At 37.1% G+C, this 18,462-nt stretch overlaps 1 protein-coding gene across 2 annotated transcripts in view; it reads right to left on the minus strand.

Moving 5' to 3' along the window:
* Positions 1-330: 330 nt before the first annotated feature.
* Positions 331-18,462, minus strand: part of PNPLA8 (patatin like domain 8, phospholipase A2) — a 35,666-nt gene continuing 17,534 nt past the window's right edge. For both annotated transcript variants that reach the window (XM_071552407.1, XM_071552405.1), the window contains exons 9-10: positions 3,209-3,404; positions 331-1,194 (exon numbers count right to left, since the gene is read on the minus strand). In XM_071552407.1, coding sequence (XP_071408508.1) covers positions 920-1,194; positions 3,209-3,404 — 471 coding nt within the window. In that variant the 3' untranslated portion in view covers positions 331-919. The remainder of the gene's footprint in view (positions 1,195-3,208; positions 3,405-18,462) is intronic.

Raw genomic sequence — 18,462 nt, forward strand, 5'->3', positions numbered from 1 at the left:
AAGGAGTGGGCAGTGAGATTATAGTAAGCTCTAACTTCACAGCTCTGAGATAATTTCAAGAGAATGCTTATGGGAAGGTTAGAAGACAAAGGAAATGCGTATTATTTCATGTATGAACTGCTAATTTTCTTCTGGACACCTGAAGTTTGGTATCTAAAACTGAAGCTTCTGTAAATAAGAAAGCTTCTCATTAATGTGAACTACTTAATGATTTTATTTCTTTATCCTGTAATTGGAGTAGCTGGTCAAGTGAAGTTTTGGGGCTTGTGGTTATTTTCAAATAATGAATGAAGTTATTCCCATAAAAAATAAGAAGCAAGTTCTAAAAAATATCAGTTAATTTTCATAATTTAATAGGCCATTTATAGTCATCCAAATATCTTGCTCAATACTGTTATTTACAAAATCCACTAAAAACAAAAAAAATTAAATGTTATCTTTCAGATGTAAAAGTGCAATTAACATAGGCAAAGTTTTTGTAAGAACATTACACTGACATTAAATTCACTGGCTACATAAGAGCCTAACAAGGTATATTGCCTACACTAAAGTTGAATGAGGATTTTTTTTGTTAATTTTGAATAAGCCTGGTAGTTGATAAATAAAGGTTTCCTGCCACCATAATTATGATACATTCATCCAAAAATGCATTGCACAATTTTTTTCATAATTTTCAGTTTTACCAACTTGAAGAAACTTAAGTAGAACAACAGTAATATCCATTAAGTTCAAAAAATAATTAACATCATAAAACTTTGTAACAAGTAAGTGTGCACAAAACAGCCATCTTGAATTGCTTTCTCCAGAATTCTGATAGCTTTCCAAAGATGTTATTTACCCTGAATAAACGTTTTTCCTTTACAGTACCAAATGGATTTTCTGGAACAAGATTTACATTTATCTTTCACGCATTATATATTCACAATTTAGAAAAAAACGGAAGGCCTTCATACATGTCAGCCTTTAATCTTATCCAGTCCTGAAGCCTCTGCAAAGTACTTTTTTCTTGTGTTAATATTTTTGCAGCTTTTCTCAATTTTTCTTCATTTCGTTCTAGATAGCGAATTCCATCTGTCTGCAGCTGACTGAGTTTCTCTTTACGACTTTCATCCAGAGGTATGTCCTCATTCATAAGAGGGTTAAATCTGAAATAAGTATCCGGGGGTAACAGAGCATCCAGCATGGTGTGAACTTCTGTATTGAAAACAAACAAAGGAAACAATTATACTCACATGAGACAGAGTCCTACAAGTGCTGTGAACAACAACTGCTCTAGAGTGACACAGTAAGAGTAAATATGTGCTGCTTTGCTGAGTAAACATTTTTCTACCACTGCCTTACAAATCCCCTTTCTCCTTAGAAAGGTCTGTAAACGTCCCTGTAGCTGTTTACTCTGGAAAAGCTTCATCTTTCATTCCAAGGCAACTCTACTGGTATGACAATTAAGTAGGCTTTGCAGCTATCTCGATTTTTAATTACATTACATTCCTTTACAAGTGAGAGCACATCGTGAAGTGCAGGAATGTAACTTACATATTCCCATTCAGGATACCCGTGATTTGTTATACTTGTTTCTAACAGAAGTCGGTGTTATGAAAACCATATATATATGCTTTTGTGCAATCTCAAAGACTGCAGTAAACATGTGGAATTAAAACTTTCTTATGTTTGCAACTAATTAAATTTCTATATATTACTGCAGAATTTTTGAATTTAACATTCATTTAGTTTAAAATGTTCAAGTTAACTTATAAGACTTCAGTTAACTAGTATAATAAAAAACTGGCTATGTAATGCATTTGTATGTTCCCCTTTTTTATAACCTGTTTTCTCTCTCCCTTTAGATCTCTCTTCTCTTTGTTGGCTCCCTTAAAATTCCATTTCTACGACTTCTTTCACCTTTCATTCTATTTCTACTTTCTTCACATTCTTACAGCGTTCCTCCATTCTTTTAAACATCCAATGTCATAAAAAAAATAAAGTGAAAAAAATATCATGGGTAAGATCGCAGTAAGATGCTTGTAAACCTGAAATCTTGGCTTGGTCTCTCCTCCTGCAAATTATTCAGCTATGCCTGTTCTTGTCTCACCACATCCAGTCTCTCACTTTTTTTGTTCATAAGTTCCCACTTGCTCAAATCTACTCTCCCCTATTTCCATTTCCTTGCCTTTGGTCTCCACAATGCAATTTCTCCTCCTTTTCCCCTCAAATTTCTTGCCTCATTTTTCAGTTGCAATGAAACTTTTTCTTCCAATGATAGGAAGCAGACACCACATACCTCCTTCCTACAACTCTCGCTGCCTTTCCACCACTGTGCAAAAACCAAAAGGAAACCTGAACTCTAGTTTTGTTTTACTGATGACAGCCAGTTGACAGAGACTATGCAGTAAGGGATCTAGGCTGTAGGAGCATTTCTTGTTCCCTGGCTTTTTGCAGTATCAGTTTCCTTTGTAAGGGGCAGAGGCGGGGGTGGGGTGGGGGAAGCAGCTGTTTATCAATATTTCCTGTTTGTAGAAACAAAACAGATGTAAACTGCTAGTGATAGAGTTCCAGCATACTCCCATCTATGAACCAAGTTTATTTCGGAAAACAGATGCTTGGCTCTTCCTGGCAGCAATGGAAGTCATGACCATTGGCAGATATAGTCTAGTTCTTGGAAAAGTACAGGTATAAAAGCACATTTAAAAAAGATCACAAATAAAATACTTCTGAAGCTGTTGAAAATCAATGTTCTACATTAACCATTAAGCATTTCTGTGTTACATGAAAAACAAATAAAATGTAAGGAAATATAATTTTCAAATTAATTCCTGAGTATGCCTTTATTCTGAAGCACAAGTAAAAATGTATGACTTTGTATAAATCCTGCTAAAATTATCTTTGCCATTCTGATAAATCAACCTCATACTGACAGTTGAGAACACATAAACTGCAAGAGCTCAGCAACAACATAGTAAAGATGAAGATTATGAAGATAAAGTTAAAAAAGAAATTCATACTATCATCTCCAGAAAACCTGTACTACTGGTACTAAAACACTTACTGTACATGAGGAACTATAAAGAGACATGCTTCAACTAGTTTCATGGGCTGGTAGAGATGAGAAGGAAAAAGACAAAAGGTTGCAGATTGCTCTCTGAATTGGAACTATAAGAAACACAGAAAAACTGAAGACTGTCACAATACAAGTGTATCTTAAGACACCAACCTTCTGTATCAGTTGCACTGTTGATAACATTTGTGAGTTTGGCTTTCAGACTGGTGTGTGTGACGTTGGTTTTTACCTCGCTTTCGTATCGACCAGTGCCCAGGGATATTAAACACTGCAGTGGAACATTTGGCCAGAGACACTTGCACTCATGAACTGCCAGTGCAGAAGGATTATTTAGGAGCAGACCTCCATCCTGTAAATTAAAAAGAAATACAAATATTAGTACTATACATAATGTATGGTCATCAAAGAACCTGGAACTATAAATTAAACTAATATACAGAAATAATCATATTCAACAAGCATCAATTTCCAACTTTTGTGCAATTGTTCTGTTTGTGCTGTGCAGCACTTATGCAGCTTGGCTCATGGACACTGCCAAGTACAGCTGGGGCTGTGCTTGGTTCTGCTGCTGTGAGCATTATATAGAAGAGGTAGGCTGAAACAGCAGCATTCACTGGAGTATTTGAGGAAGTCATGACTTCATTTTCTGAAGATCTTTTTTATAAGACATATATGCATACTGACAATTTTTTAAACAATCAAAAGGTCTGTGCTTCAAAATGCTTATTTCTGACATCACAAGGATGTATTCTGTAACAAAATCTAAATCACTACCTGCAGATTCTAAAATAAATTAAAAAAGAAAAATCACAAGAGCTAAGCTTGACCAAAGCAACTTTATAAGCAGTCATTACACAGGATGCTGTAGCATGGACTTAAGATTTGGGAAATCACTTAGGTTGAAAGGAACCTATTGATCTCATCTCATCCAAACCCCTTGCTCAAGCAGGTTCAGCTACAGTATGCTGCCCAAAGCCATGTCCAGCAGTTGGGTTCTGAGTATCTCCACAAATGGAAACTCCAAAGCCCCTGCCAGCAACTTGTTCCAGTGTTTGACCACTCTCACAGTAAAAATTTTCCTGTGTTCAGATGGAATTTCGTATCTTTTATGTCTTTTGTCGTACCAGTGGGCACTATCAGGAAGAACACAGCTCCCTCATCTTCATTCCCCCCCATCCTTTATTTGTGCGTATGGATAAGGTCTCCCCTGAACCTTCTTTTCTCCAGGTTGCATAATCTCAGCAGCCTCAATCTCTTCTCATATGAGAGGTGCTCCAGTCGCTTCATGGTGTTTGTGGCCCTTCACTGGACTTGCTCCCATATGCTCATGTCTCTTGTGTAGTGGGCAACTGTGGCCTCAGCAGTGCAGAGAGGCAGGACCATCCCCTGTGACCACTGGCAGGACTCTTGTTAATGCAGACCAGGATGCTGTTGGCCTTCTTTACACTGCTCACGTTCAGCCTCTTGTCCACCAGAACCCCAAGGTACTTCTCTGCCGAGCTGCTTTACAACTCAAGTGTGGGTTTGAGCATGGGGTTACTTCTTCCCAGAGGCAGGACTCTGTCCTTTCCCTGTTTGAACTTCATGAGAATTCTCCAGTCTGTTGAGGTCCCTTTGAGTGGTGGCCCAACCATTTGTGTACCAGCCATTCCTCCAATGTGTGTATCATTGAAGGAATTCCTGCAGGTGCACTCTGATCATCCAGGTCACTAATGAAGATGGTAAATAGATTTTGCCCCAGTACTGACCCCTAGGTATACCCCTAGTGATGTGCTTCCAACGTGACTTTGTGGCACTGATCCCAACCCCTGGTTTCTGGTCATTCAGCTAGTCTGCATCCACCTCACTGTCCATTTATCTAAACCCCACTTAAATGTCAAAGGCTTCACCAAAGCTGAGGTAGACAACATCCAATGCTTCCCACTTGTCCACCAACTGCAGAAGGCTACCAGGTTGGTAAACCATGAGTAAACCACTTTATAAATCTATGCTGACTACTCATGATCACATTTTTGTCCTTCATGGCTTTAGAAGTCCTTTTCAGGAGGATTTCCTCTATCACCACACAAGGGATTGGGCTGAAGCTAACTAGCCTGTAGTTCCCCAGAGCTTTCTTTTTGCTGTTCCTGAATATATAATACCTGCTCTCCCTATCACAATGACCATTTAAAACTAATCTGAAGTCACCTCACAATGGCATCAGCCAGTTCCACCAGCACTCATGGGTGCAGCCCATCAGGCCATTTAACTGCTCCCTAATATGGATGTCCTGCACCAAGTGCAAGTCCTCTTTGCACCAGACTTTCCCTCTAGTTTCAGGGGTCTGGGATTCCCTCAAAGCTGTGTTTACTAGTAAAGACTGAGACAAAAGTACAAGCATTAAGCATCTTCGACTTTTCCACATCACTTGTCACAAGTTCTGTTGCCCCTTTCATTAGTAGGCCCAGATTTCCCCTAGTTTTTCTTTTGCTGTGATGTACTTGCAGAATCATCTCTTACTGCCTTTCACATCCCTCTCCAGGCTAGCCTTTGCTTTTCTAGCCCTGTCTCAGCAAAACTGGTCAGGAGATCTATGCTCTATGGGTCACTTGCTCCTGCTCCTGCCTTTCCTCCTTGTTGGGGTGGTCCTTTCCTGAGTTTGGAGAAGTGACCACTGACTATCAGCCAGATCTCCTGGACCCTTCCTCTCTTCAAGCTCATAGTCCATGGGATCCAAGCAGAGCTCTCAAGAGAATGAAGTCTGCTCTCCTGAAATGCAGTACTGTAGTCCTTCTTTTTAGCCTGCTCCCTTCCCTTAGGATCCTGAACTCCACATTCTCACAGTCTTTGTAGCCAAGGCTTTCTTGAACTTTCATGGCCCTGACCAGTTCTTTATTCTTCCTAAATACAAGGTCCAGCAAAGCACCTTTCCTTGTTGGTTCTTCCATCAATCGTGACACCTGCTGTCATCAACGCACTTGAGAACATCTCTTTGGCGGCTTGAGCTCTTCTGTATTGTCCTTTCAGCAGAGATCAGAATGATAAAAGGTCCCCTGAGGACCAGGCCCTGGGAACATGACATTTCTCTATGTTGTCTGAAGATCATGTATGGCCAGACTTCGGATACACAGATTTGGGCAGGGCTCTCCCCACGTGAGTGTGCCCTTCCAGCCTGTGCAGGGGATTTTTTTTAGGTGGGGCACAGCACGTGCAGCACATGTAATTTAGCCCAATACTAGTAGGAACAAATGCTACTCTGGAATTGAGGAGAGACATCTTCTGCTACCAACATGTTAAAAACTGGGAAAAAATACTTATAATAAGAATCAGTGTGACTAACAGTAAGTCTGAGAAGCATACAGATGAGATTTTGATCCAGTGAATCTCGAAAAGTACATTCAACACTTCTTGAAAGTAAAACGACCTTGACTCCAACCAAGAAATAGGTTAACTTGGAATGTGAATTCAACAGAACTTTCTGTATTGGGAATGCCTTAAAGATAGCAGTTATAAAGGCAAACCTTAAGCTGAAAACATTATCAAAAGCAGAGATGAACATCTTTATATCCATTCAAAATCTATACAAACACATAAAATATAAAAGAAACAAAACATTGACTACAAGAAGAATTATGAAAACTCTTCATATATTCTAAAGCTCCCTGAACTCACTGTATGCCACATCTGGCCATCACATTACTAGAACAATGAAGAAAAGCAATTCTGCTGAGGAATAGCTTAGAATAAAAAAGGTTTTGGACTTGACAAACATTTTACAGAAACTCCTTTTAACTACAGCTGTGCTAGATAAATAAGCAAAACCAGGATTACTGAGCTTCGTTTTTTGAGTTTCGTTTCTTTTAATTAAGCTTTCAATTCAACCTACAAAAAGCTCTTTGAACTCTTTCTGGATACCATCCGCTTTGCTCAAAACACTAAAAACTCTGCTAAAATGAACAGCCTCTTCGGTGCCCATTATCCTTTGCTAATGTTTTAAATTAGCTTTTACACAGAAAACTAAATAAAAGGATGTTTTGTCCTCTATATAACTCCCCATGAATCTTAATCTAAAATCTTAATAGTTATCTTAGCAGTGCTCAGCTTCTTTCCTTAAATCCTAGATTAAAAAACATGCTTACAAAATAATTTCCACTGATCTTGTCAATATAATTAAATTAAACATGTTTGCTTCACCATGGGAAAATTATTGTTATCAGAATCTGGAGGGTATATAATACGACAGTATTTTTGTAACACTGTCAAATAAAATATCAAAGGAACAGAAAGTATGCATACCTACACATACCAAATGCAGTTTGTGATGATAACTAACAGCTTTGTGGAGTGATTTCCACATTTAAACGTTCTCCAATTTAGGTTTACTGTAATGACAGTAAATTCCTAATAATTGCCAATTTAGACACAACTTCTAGCATTTGTATAGATAAGAGATACATGTCATTCTTTGAAAGTTAAAAGTAAGACTCAGAAATAAGGCCAAATTATTTTTTTTTCTTCCCCTCCAATGAGATTATGGTTGATAATGACCACATCCTGATCAATATTGTGCTTCAAATCAGATTACTCTGTTAAAAAAGTGGTGTTCATCATATTGCTCTTTTGCTTGCAATGATTAACTACTAACAAAGTAAATAATACCATTAGTTAAACTTTACTATTAAGAACTCAGTGAAGGAAATACTGCAGTAACTTATTTAATTCTGCAGCTCCAGAAACCACAGAGCTAATCATGTCAAAAGCTGGAATTCTTGTGAAAAAAGATTTTCACAAGTTTTAAAATTACTTGCAATGATTTCACGTGTATGTGAATTCTAAGAAAATGTAAGCGACAAAGAATTTTTCATTCTGAAGATTAAAAAATAGAAACTAACTTTTCTGATTCTGAATAATTGCTCTATCTCCATAAAACTGAAAAAAAAAATCTTTCCCAAGAAATATATCAAACTAGCAATAGAGAAATACAAAAACCAGATCTAAAGTTTTTAAAAATAATTTTAAGAAATCTTGATGTATCCTTCTCCATGCTTGCCCTTGAGACACTGGAACAGTGTCAATTTTGTGGGTTTGTACATAAGATACTGAAGTTACAAGAGTCTGACAATTTGTAGTAGAGAACTCTTAAATCTGGTATCTAAATTTTTTTCTGACTCTGTTGAAGTTATTCCATAGCTATACAATAATTTATAAATTAATATAAATTATTTATAACATACTAATGAAAGTATTTTTATTGTAAGCCCTCAGCTTTTAGAATATGTTTATAAAAATACATTAATGAAAATGCAATATAACCAAAAGACTGAATGATTACCAGTAGTATGGAATGTCTTAGTAACTAACACAACAGCTTCCTTTTCCAAGTTAGTTTCTATGAACTTTTTCCCACTTTAAATTTCTGTGCAACTAAACTACTGTAAGTGAACAAGGCCAATTTGTCTGATCTACAGGTACAGGGATGCAATTTGAATTCTTTTTTTTATCCCATAACAAAGAAATGCAAACAAAATACGGATCTTTATGCCACATATGAAGGTGCAAAAATCTTGTTCCTATACAGTGATATTTTAAATTACACCATAAGCTTCAGGTGCAATTCAAATTCTACGAAGCATCACCTAACTTTATGCACAGCCCTAAACCTTTCTGGTTCTTAATAAGTTTATCAGTTCCTCTTTGACAGACTGGAATGTCTTCACTGTGCCCCTCCTTTCATCTATTTTGTTACATGTATCACTATGGTGTGGTACTGCCTGTGTGCACACAGAAAAAGAGAGACAATATCAACAGAATATTACTACATTATCAACATACACTTGCTCTAAAAGCAAAATCAGTAGACCAAGTGAAGTGTTTATCTCCTTTAATTCAGTACCCACAAGGTGAAACTGGGGATAGATACTGTACACAGCTTTAGACACCCTGTTACCAGGCACTGAAAAGCTGTAACACGTGCAGTAAAGGACCATGAAGATGGTTTGGGTACTAAATCACATAATGACAAGAGATGCAGGGAACTAGGTTTGCTTGTCCTGGAAATAAGAGTAAGCCAAGGAGGAATCTCAGAGTCTTCCACCATCTCAAGTGGGAGAAGAAACAGCCAGACTCCTTCAAAAAGTACACAGTAAGAGCCAGAGAAGCTGTAGAATGTCCATCCGTGGACATTTTCAAAATTAAACTGGGCAAGGCCTTGAGAAACCCAACCCAGCTCGGAGGTTTAGCCTGTTTTGAACAGGAGGCTTGATCAGTGACTCCTGCTGAGGTCCCATCCTCCTTCAATTTTCTTAAGGTTCTACTCTATTTAAAAGAAATACTGCATGAATCATAGATGCATGTTATTTTAGCCACAAAATGAAATTACATGTCAAGAGCCATTCTTACTAGAAATTGAACTTTGTCAGTCTATCCATGTCTCATGGAAAATACAAACATTTGTAGTGCCAAGAGAGGTTTAGGCTGGACATTTAAGAAAAACATCTTCACCAAGAGAGTTGGGAGGCATTGGAACAGGCTGCCCAGGGAGGTGGTTGAGCCACCATCCCTGGAAGTTCTTAAAAGACATGCAGATGTGGTACTTTGGGACACGGTTTAGTGGTGGAGTTGGCAGTGTTAAGTTAATGGTTGGACTCAGTCTTGGAGATCATTTCCAACCTAAATGAGTCTGTGATTCACATCTTGGAACCTGTAACAGAAAGGGTAATTTTCAGGGGCTCTTCAAATGACTGAACTGTTGATCCACAAAAAGGTGCAATTGGCCCAAGTTCTGACACAGGACTCAGTGCTGGGCAAACAGGCAAGGGTAGATCCCTAATTCTGTCTGTTCTCCCATTCTTAAGATTGTCTGGCCTTCCCTGCCTTTCACCATCTCTTCTCATTTAGCCAGTTCTCAATCCAATCACAAGCTCTCTCTTTCACTTTCCAAACATACATGAGTCACCCCTTCCCTTTTGTGTTCTCTGCTGCCACAGTCAATGCACTGGCAAGTACCAGATGCTTCTTCATATGCTGAACTTTGCAAAACCACTCCACACTTGAGTCCACTTAATCTGCTGGCTGTATACCAGACACAAAGTGCCATAGTGGGAATGCTAATGCAAGGAAGTACTGAAAAAGGGTGAATAACTCCCCCAATGTCATCATGCAGGTAGACAATAGGGAAGAAGGATTTTTTAAAATTTCTAATAAAAATAATGGAAGCAATTAAATAAATTAATTTTAAAGTGGAGCTTAGTAATACTAAAACCCAAAGTTTGTTAGTGATAGCAAAGCAGTGAATTCAGGGACTGGGACATTATTTTCAGTCTTTTGCCAAAGGCTTTCCAAGTGGAAAACATGCAATTGTTGTATTTTGTTTAATATCAGCTAATTCCCAGATTAAGTCAATTAATTTTTTTCATCAAGATTTTTCACAAAAATTCCCTGTGCAACTGTGAACATATATTAAGGGCTTCCTAACCAGAAGTCTAAGCTGTAGCTAATATTTTCTATTAGCGTTTTGAAAGTTGCAGAATAGTCAGGCAAGGCTCCCTTGTGATCTTAAAGTACTTAAAACAGGGCAAATGCACCTTTTGTAAGCGTATGTTCCAATACAAACACCCTGGTGGAGACACCCTGCTTGCCCAATTCTAGGGATAAAGAAAGGCATGGTTAAACACTGTGAAACAGATGGGTGCAAATTCTACCATCAGAAAGAAAATAGAGTGGGAACTCTCAAAGAAAGTGCTCCAGAGCACTTGTGAGCCTACGAGCACAGGACTTTCTGAAAATTTGTCCCACTTTAATGATTATGATGAATGTGCATAAAGTCACTGGTGACATATTGAAGCCAATACTTTGAAAACAGTTATTTAAAATTAAGGTATTAAAATTTAAAAAATCAGTTTGAACCACATGTTACCATGGGCAGGGTAGTTGTTTCTCACAAGTTCAGAACACTCTCAAGATTCATAGGCTCTTACTGCATTTCCTAATTCAGTCAGACTCAAGTTGTGCCTTGCAATTGTTCTGTGTAACACCTTGTGTGCTGCAGACATTCATTTAAGTGATGCTACACTTTATGAAGAAAATAATCTAGCACTGTTGAGGATATATAATGTAAGAAAGCCAAGTCTGATATTTGGAAGCTGCGTTTCTTTGCTCCATAGTAACCACTTCACCTCACTGCCTATGCAGACATGCTTTGCATTTTAGTTCACCCTTACAGACTTGCTCTGTCATTTACTTTGTCTTTGCGAAAAAGTAGAGACAGAATTAGTACAAAGCTATCACAAGAGAGACTAAGATTCTGAATGGACTTCTGGAAAGTATTTTTTAAATTCTATGGTAAAGTCAACATAAATATAATAAATATGCAGATTAAGGATAAGGCTTTTTGCTACAAATGAGGAATTTGAAGAGTTTCTGCATTATAACAATGGGTTGCTTCTTAAAAAAATTAAGATAACTACTCTAAAGACATTTACTGTAGTTTGTAAGTAAAATGGGTACACCTTGCCAAATCATTCTGTAAAAGCAGCTATATACATTTACATAAGTAGCAGCAAATGTCCTCAGAATAAAGACAGGAATGAGAAATGGGAGAATTCTTTCACTGCCTTAAAGATCTATCTATACAGACAACTTCAAGATTCACATCTCAGCCTAGTTCTCTGACTGCACTGGGCACCCATTATGGAAATGTCACTACATCCACCCTAAGGCTTTAAGGCTTGCTCGGTCAAGCATAACTGGGCTAACAAATTACAGTTTTTAATATAAGCTTTAAGAAAAAGAAATCTAAATATTCAAATTCAACTTTAAATAAAGTAGCCCCTATAATGTTCTGCACAAATATACTCAAAGCTTATTTGGTCATGCTGTTCTCTTAAATACATACAAAACCCTCTGAAATATACATTAATTATGGCTCTCCTCTTGGGAGTAATCATTAGTCTGGGCACAGTACTGGATGAAACTGCTGAAGAGGAGCTCCCACTAAGACAGGAAATGTTTATTTTCCTGAACAAACATTTGACAAAATATATAATGTTTTATAAACATGGACTAGGACAGTAGAACTGTATGCTCTTTATCTTGCTGACAAGCAATGGATGGTCATGCCAATATTTCTAACAAATCTCCATTTAAAATGTATAGTGCCCTAAACCAATTTGTTTTAGCTTCATTCTAATATTGTGTCTGATCCACTTTGCTCTATGAGAGATGAAAGAAAAAACCGTTTTTGATAAATTAGGTAATTTTCCATAATGCATACAATAACATGCAGTTCTCTCTTTATAAAAAACATTTCATCCAATTTATTTGGAAACATTCATCCTTACTTTATAACCATGTTAATAGGGAGGCTATTGGGTCAGCTTCATACAATTTATAATAAATTCTGCACTACGCTGATTCCCAACAGAGGCCCTAATTGGTGACAGATATTAATGTAATCCTTCTGTACACCAAATTTCTAACAGTTACAGAAAGAACCAATTCCCTTGTTTAAGGACAGACTTGAAGGAGCTGCTCCTTAAATTCCTGAAATAAATATCTTGTACTCATTAATTTGAAATGTGATCTCCAAATTACGATTTCTCTTTAGACATTAGAAAAATAAATATGTAAGCAGTTACTCGTCAGAGTTCTAAATGTGCATTGAAAAAGGGACTCATGGATTCCCCCTGAACTGGCAATGGAAAAAAATCTTTAGAAAACATCTGTATGGCATATGAAAATTAGATTCACTTTTATGTATAATATTGAATGAAATCAAATGATGTATTATGATCCTCAATAATGTAATATTAATATACCTGTAATATGACAAGTGAGGATCACAGCGTGAAACCTACAAAAAAACCCGGCCTGTGGCTGAACCTACATGGACTCCAGACAGGCTTGAACTCAGGTTCTTCTTATGATATTTGACAAGCACAAGCAAAGTTCAACAGTACAGTTAAAAAAACCCCAAACCAAACTAACCAAATGAACAAAAATCCCCATCCACAGGTCTTCATAAAATCCTTCTGGATTCAAGCCTTGGGTACTCAAGCCTAGAAGATCTGTCCTTTCTGACACCATTTAACTTAGGAACCACATAAATATTCTCTTTGCTCTGTCAGAGTGTATCAGAATAAGGAGAAAGCTCAAGTACTTACACAAAAGAATCATGCTAATATAAAACCTCCACAAGCAAACAAGAAATCCCAGATCCATGTTCGATTTTCACAGTTTCAAAATTACTTGAATTTTATTTCCCAAGCTAACAATGGAAGTATTTAGACTAAATATATTTCTACATCAATAACCTCATTAATTTATTGATATTAATTACTTATTGATAGCAGTTTTCCTAATTGATTGGTTTACACTTTTACTTATCAGTTTATTAAACAATAATAAAATGTCAGGAAATTCAAAATGCATGGAGAAAAATACAGAACGACCAGCAGTGATCCACTGGGAATCTGGGTGACACATTGTTGAATGTATCACCTGTAAATGCTACTTGAAACCTGTTGGTCATTCATTCACCTGTTTAAAACCGTACAATAATCAATGCTGTAAGCTGACTCTTCAGATGACTTCCAAAATGACTCATTTCTTTTTATCCTTCATTTCAATTTCAAACTCAAATTGGATATCCCACAAAAACTCTTCATTTATAAAACTATGCAAGCTACTTAAATTTCTTAATATAATTTTATTCTTTATATGTTGCCTCAAACATTAGATTTCATTTTACTGCAACTGAAACAAAGCAAGTTCCCAGCTAAAGGATTTGTCTAAAATGGACAAAATATATGAGATAAAGTGAACTAGTTATTGGAGATAATTGCTGTGAAGGGTTCAGGATTTGGATTATAAACTACCCAGTATCTGTATCCCCAGTGTGGGCAGGGGGAGGGGAGAAAGCCACAAAAGATTGATAAACTGCATCGTCCATGTCCACCTTAAGAGCTGCCAACCAAACCTATAAAATCCATAGGAGAGAAATAAATGCAGATATCCATGTAGCTAACATGTTCCAGTAAATCCCCTCTTGCTTAAACAGTAGGCCACACCGCCTCGAGGGCTGTAGGAAAATTTGTATGGCAACAAGTAGAGAAACAAAGAAATACTTGTTTCTATCATTGTGAGAACAAGATACACCTACTAAACCCCAGTCTGCATAAGCTCTGGCACATACTGATCACCGTGGCATATCCTAGGAATGAAAAGAACTTCAATGTGACCTATATTCTATGTCTTCTTAGAGCCTGGGAAGCACCCTCCAATCTAATTTTAAAAGCTACCGTGTAAAACCAATTAGGGCAGGATCCACTAAGCGAATCACTTTTGGAGGCCTCTCCTCTAACAAGCTACAAAAGATGAAGTGGCTTTACAGATTTACTGCCTAATAAAAGGAAGGGAAAAGTTTGAAAAATATTAAGAAACAATGAAATATCATTTTTCAATGCAGGTGTGACTTGAAATTTTAGTGGCATCATACTATTGTACTTTATATATATATATATTTCATTTCTAGGTTGTATTCTCACCACACATTCTGCTACACCTTATTAAAACTCCACAAACAGACCACGTGCCAATTTAAGTGCTTTACTATCTGATCTTGCTCAAAGAAAACAAAATTATTTTGAACACTGTTATAAATTAACACCAACACGATAATAAATGGAACTATAATACAACAATGCAGTCATGGGAAGTTGTCAAAAAGAAGGTGATCAAGCCCTTTGCATTAAATTTAATATATATTATTTGAGAAAAATCTGTGGCTTTGTTGAATTTACCACCCCCCCACACACACAATCCCTGCGGCCCTTTGAATGAATCCAGTGGGACAAATTTAGGTTTTACAGTAAAACCTAGTAAATGAAGTGTACATAATGATTTTGTTAAATCTTACATTGCTCTTTTAATTAATTACCCCAGCATACTTTACTGTCTACTGAAGTGACATTGAGTATCTCAAATGTTTTTCACACTACAGAAAAAAAAAAGCAAAAAATAAAAGAAGATATGTAACACTCCACTGTAGCAAGTAGAAAAAAAAATCACTGGTTTGTAGCAGGCCTGGGGAGAGTTTAAGAGCTTCATAAATACATTTAAAATAAAAGAGCTGACATGTGGCAATACAGCTTCTATATTGTAACATCATGACTTGGTCTCTCTTGACTTGCAGGGTTCTTGGAGGAGCATGTTACAGGGATTAAATCCCTTTGAATGTTAATGTGTTCCTCTTTTGAACCACAAAGAATATTAATCCTGCTCTCCTCATCTACCAACAGCTGCACTGTTTTTTCCTACTTGACAGGGCGGAACCAGAGAGCATGGCACGATTGACCTGAATGTAAATATTGCTATTTGGTTTTGAACTGCTCACTTTTTGTGGAAATTTAACAAACCAAGCATCAGCTCACCTGCAGCACCAATAAGTGTTCAGGCACCTAGAAATATCTTTCTAAATAATGACATCAAAAGAACTGTAAAACTAACTTACTACCTCATTAAAAAAATTAAATCACTTTACAATCTCCTTGAACATTTTGAGTGACTTACAGGAAGTCAGACTGGAATGTTTCCAGAGAAGGCACACGCGTGAGTACACACAAATACACGTGCATATATAACTACACAGATTATGAAAAAGCGAGTCATAAAGCCAACAGCTACAGTTCAGTTCAGGCAGGACTCCAACAGATATCTGAAGTCATACACAAAAACTTAACAAACTCATCTTAACCCTAAGCATAACTCTCATTCAGCTACTTCCTAAGTTTTGTGAAAGGATTCCAATTCCAACCAAAGCTAGATAACATAAGACAAGAATATGCAGGATGACCCTAAAACAAATACAGTATATTTCCATTTTCAAAATAAATATTTTCACACATTTGAAGAGTCTTAAGTCAGATGAAGTGCCAGAGTGCTTCTCAATTCAGATTTAAATGTACAACTGGCTGATAATACAAAACTTGCTGTCAACATACAATCCTTTAAGAGTCACAAACTTCAAAGCCAGGAAACAAATTTCATTACGTGAACTATTCTGAATTTTCATGTACATTTTAGCCACCTCTGTTCTTGGAATTGTTTAGAAATATCAACACTGCATAGGCTGATCATAAATAAACTAATAAGAAACTAGTATAGTTTATGTTCAGAAAATAGATTATGGTGATTAATGAAAGTCTCTAATCCATGGGAAAAAAAATCCTCAAAATACCATCTTTCTGACACTGTATTAAAATTTTGCAGCCTTTGGCATAAATTATTATTTACACTCACTGCACACTATGCTTATGCACTTTTCAAAAACCATAGTACTATTGAGAATGTCTAACAATGTTATGCTTCATTTATTCATGTAGTTCAAAAGCAGTCCTATCTGTTAGACAGTACACACTGTAAAGTGATAACACAGAAAAGAGCAAGAATTTCCATACATGCTACAAAGGTTAGGATCATACCTGATCTGGCTGATGAATTTAAAATTAAAATTGCAGTGCATTTTCAGAATACAGATGCCTAACAATAATTTACTGTTCCTGTACTTATGACATGAACTATAACCAAGAACAAAGATTTACTAATATTAACATATTTTAGTAAGAAAGCTATTTTAAGCAGGAATATTGCTGCATTCAGGATTCTATTTATTTAAAAATGCATCTATGCGGATGTATTCCTTTCAAGTCACGTTGGATACTTTAGCAGAGATAAAGCACTTCATTACCTTGCACTTTCCACTGAGGTACCATTAACACAGAGGAAAACAAGAGTAACAGCTCCATGCACAGAGGCTCTTCCCCAGGGTTAAAACAAGGTAACTCAAGGTTGCTTGAGTGTGCAGTAGTGGATTTGTAATCTGAGATAGAAACCTGCATTAAGAGAGTTCTGCAACATTTGCCGTGTAGCTACTTGCTAGCTGGACATCCAAGTACACATAACCCAAACAACTATGGAAACAGACGTGGTAAGAAAAACGTAATCTGGGGAAAATAAAGCATGCAAGACTGGAAAGACACTCCTGCCTGAGCTAGAAAAGGGGTATTTTCAGATGACATGAAAGTTTGAGTCAGAAAATTCAGCATCTAGTTCTATTTCAACAAACAGCTTTAGTACTGAAAACAGATTTAGTTTTTTGTGGCTTACAAAGGTGAATTGCATCCTAAGCCCTTGCTTTCTGGTAATTAAAATACACCAAACAGAGAAGAATGGTGAATTTGCAAAACAGTGTTTATAGTATCAGATGTAAGGGCTTTGTCCAAACACTCTGGCGCAAGGAAACCATTCCAGCCCTGTGTGTCTGAAAATACTGGATCTGATCTCCGTTAACAGCAATTACACATTCTCTAGTCTGCTATATTGGACTTAAAAGTGAACACAGATGAGATGAATACCAGCCTTACTGCCTTTCACACAAGTCTGGCAATTCAGAAATGAGAAAGAATTGTGAAAGCACTGTGTAGAAGTTAAAACCCATGTTGTTTATTTAGCTATTCTTCATACAAAAGCACAGCCCAATTTTGATGTACTCTCAATTCAAGAAAAGAGGAGGTGGAAAGGTGAGAAAAGGAAGAAAACTGCTTCACATAGCTTAACACTGACCACACATTCAAGTAGTTAAGGACCAGCTTGGAACAGCTCCAAAGGCTAAAGCAGCTTCCTTCCCATATTTGCTTGGCCAGATGGAAGATGAACATGTTTCAGGATTTCAAGCAGCGTTTTGGCTTGGAATTTGATGTGTTCTCAATTTTTAGCTTTAAAAAAACCTCCAAAACTTATTTGCTTATTTGAGATAGTATTTGATCAAAATATTTGGAGGATAACATGACGTACCATGCTGAGGAGGCTGTAGGGGGCAGGCAGGTAAGGGAAGAAGTGGGGAGAAAAGTGCCCTAAATAAAAAGGGGAAACAGTAAAATGAAAGAAAGGAAATGAAGGGAAGTTCTAGCCAGGTGGGGGTTGGTCTCTTCTCCCAGGCACTCAGCAATAGGACAAGGGGGCAAGGGCTCAAGCTCTGCCAGGGGAAATTTAAGTTGGAGATCAGAAAAAAATTCTTTCCAGAGAGAGTAATCAGGCATTGGAATGGCCTGCCCAGAGAGGTGGTGGATTCACCATCACTGGAGGTTTTTAAACTGAGATTGGACGTGGCACTGAGTGCCAGGATCTGGTCAATGGACTGGAGTTGGACCAAGGGTTGGACTTAATGATCTCAGAGGTTTTTTCCAACCCAGTCGATTCTATGACTCTATGAATCTGGTTGATGTAGTAGCATTATCCTGCCCCTCCATTGGAGCCCTTTCCCTTCACCCCTCAACTTCTGCAGAGCTTTTGTACAGCTGAATTTTTCCATTGTCTTTTAAATATTGAATCAAAATATAGAAGTATGCTTTTTATTTCCAGATGAAACTCTA

The sequence above is a fragment of the Pithys albifrons genome, chromosome 3 (genome assembly GCF_047495875.1).
Source record: "Pithys albifrons albifrons isolate INPA30051 chromosome 3, PitAlb_v1, whole genome shotgun sequence".
Classification (NCBI taxonomy): domain Eukaryota; kingdom Metazoa; phylum Chordata; class Aves; order Passeriformes; family Thamnophilidae; genus Pithys; species Pithys albifrons.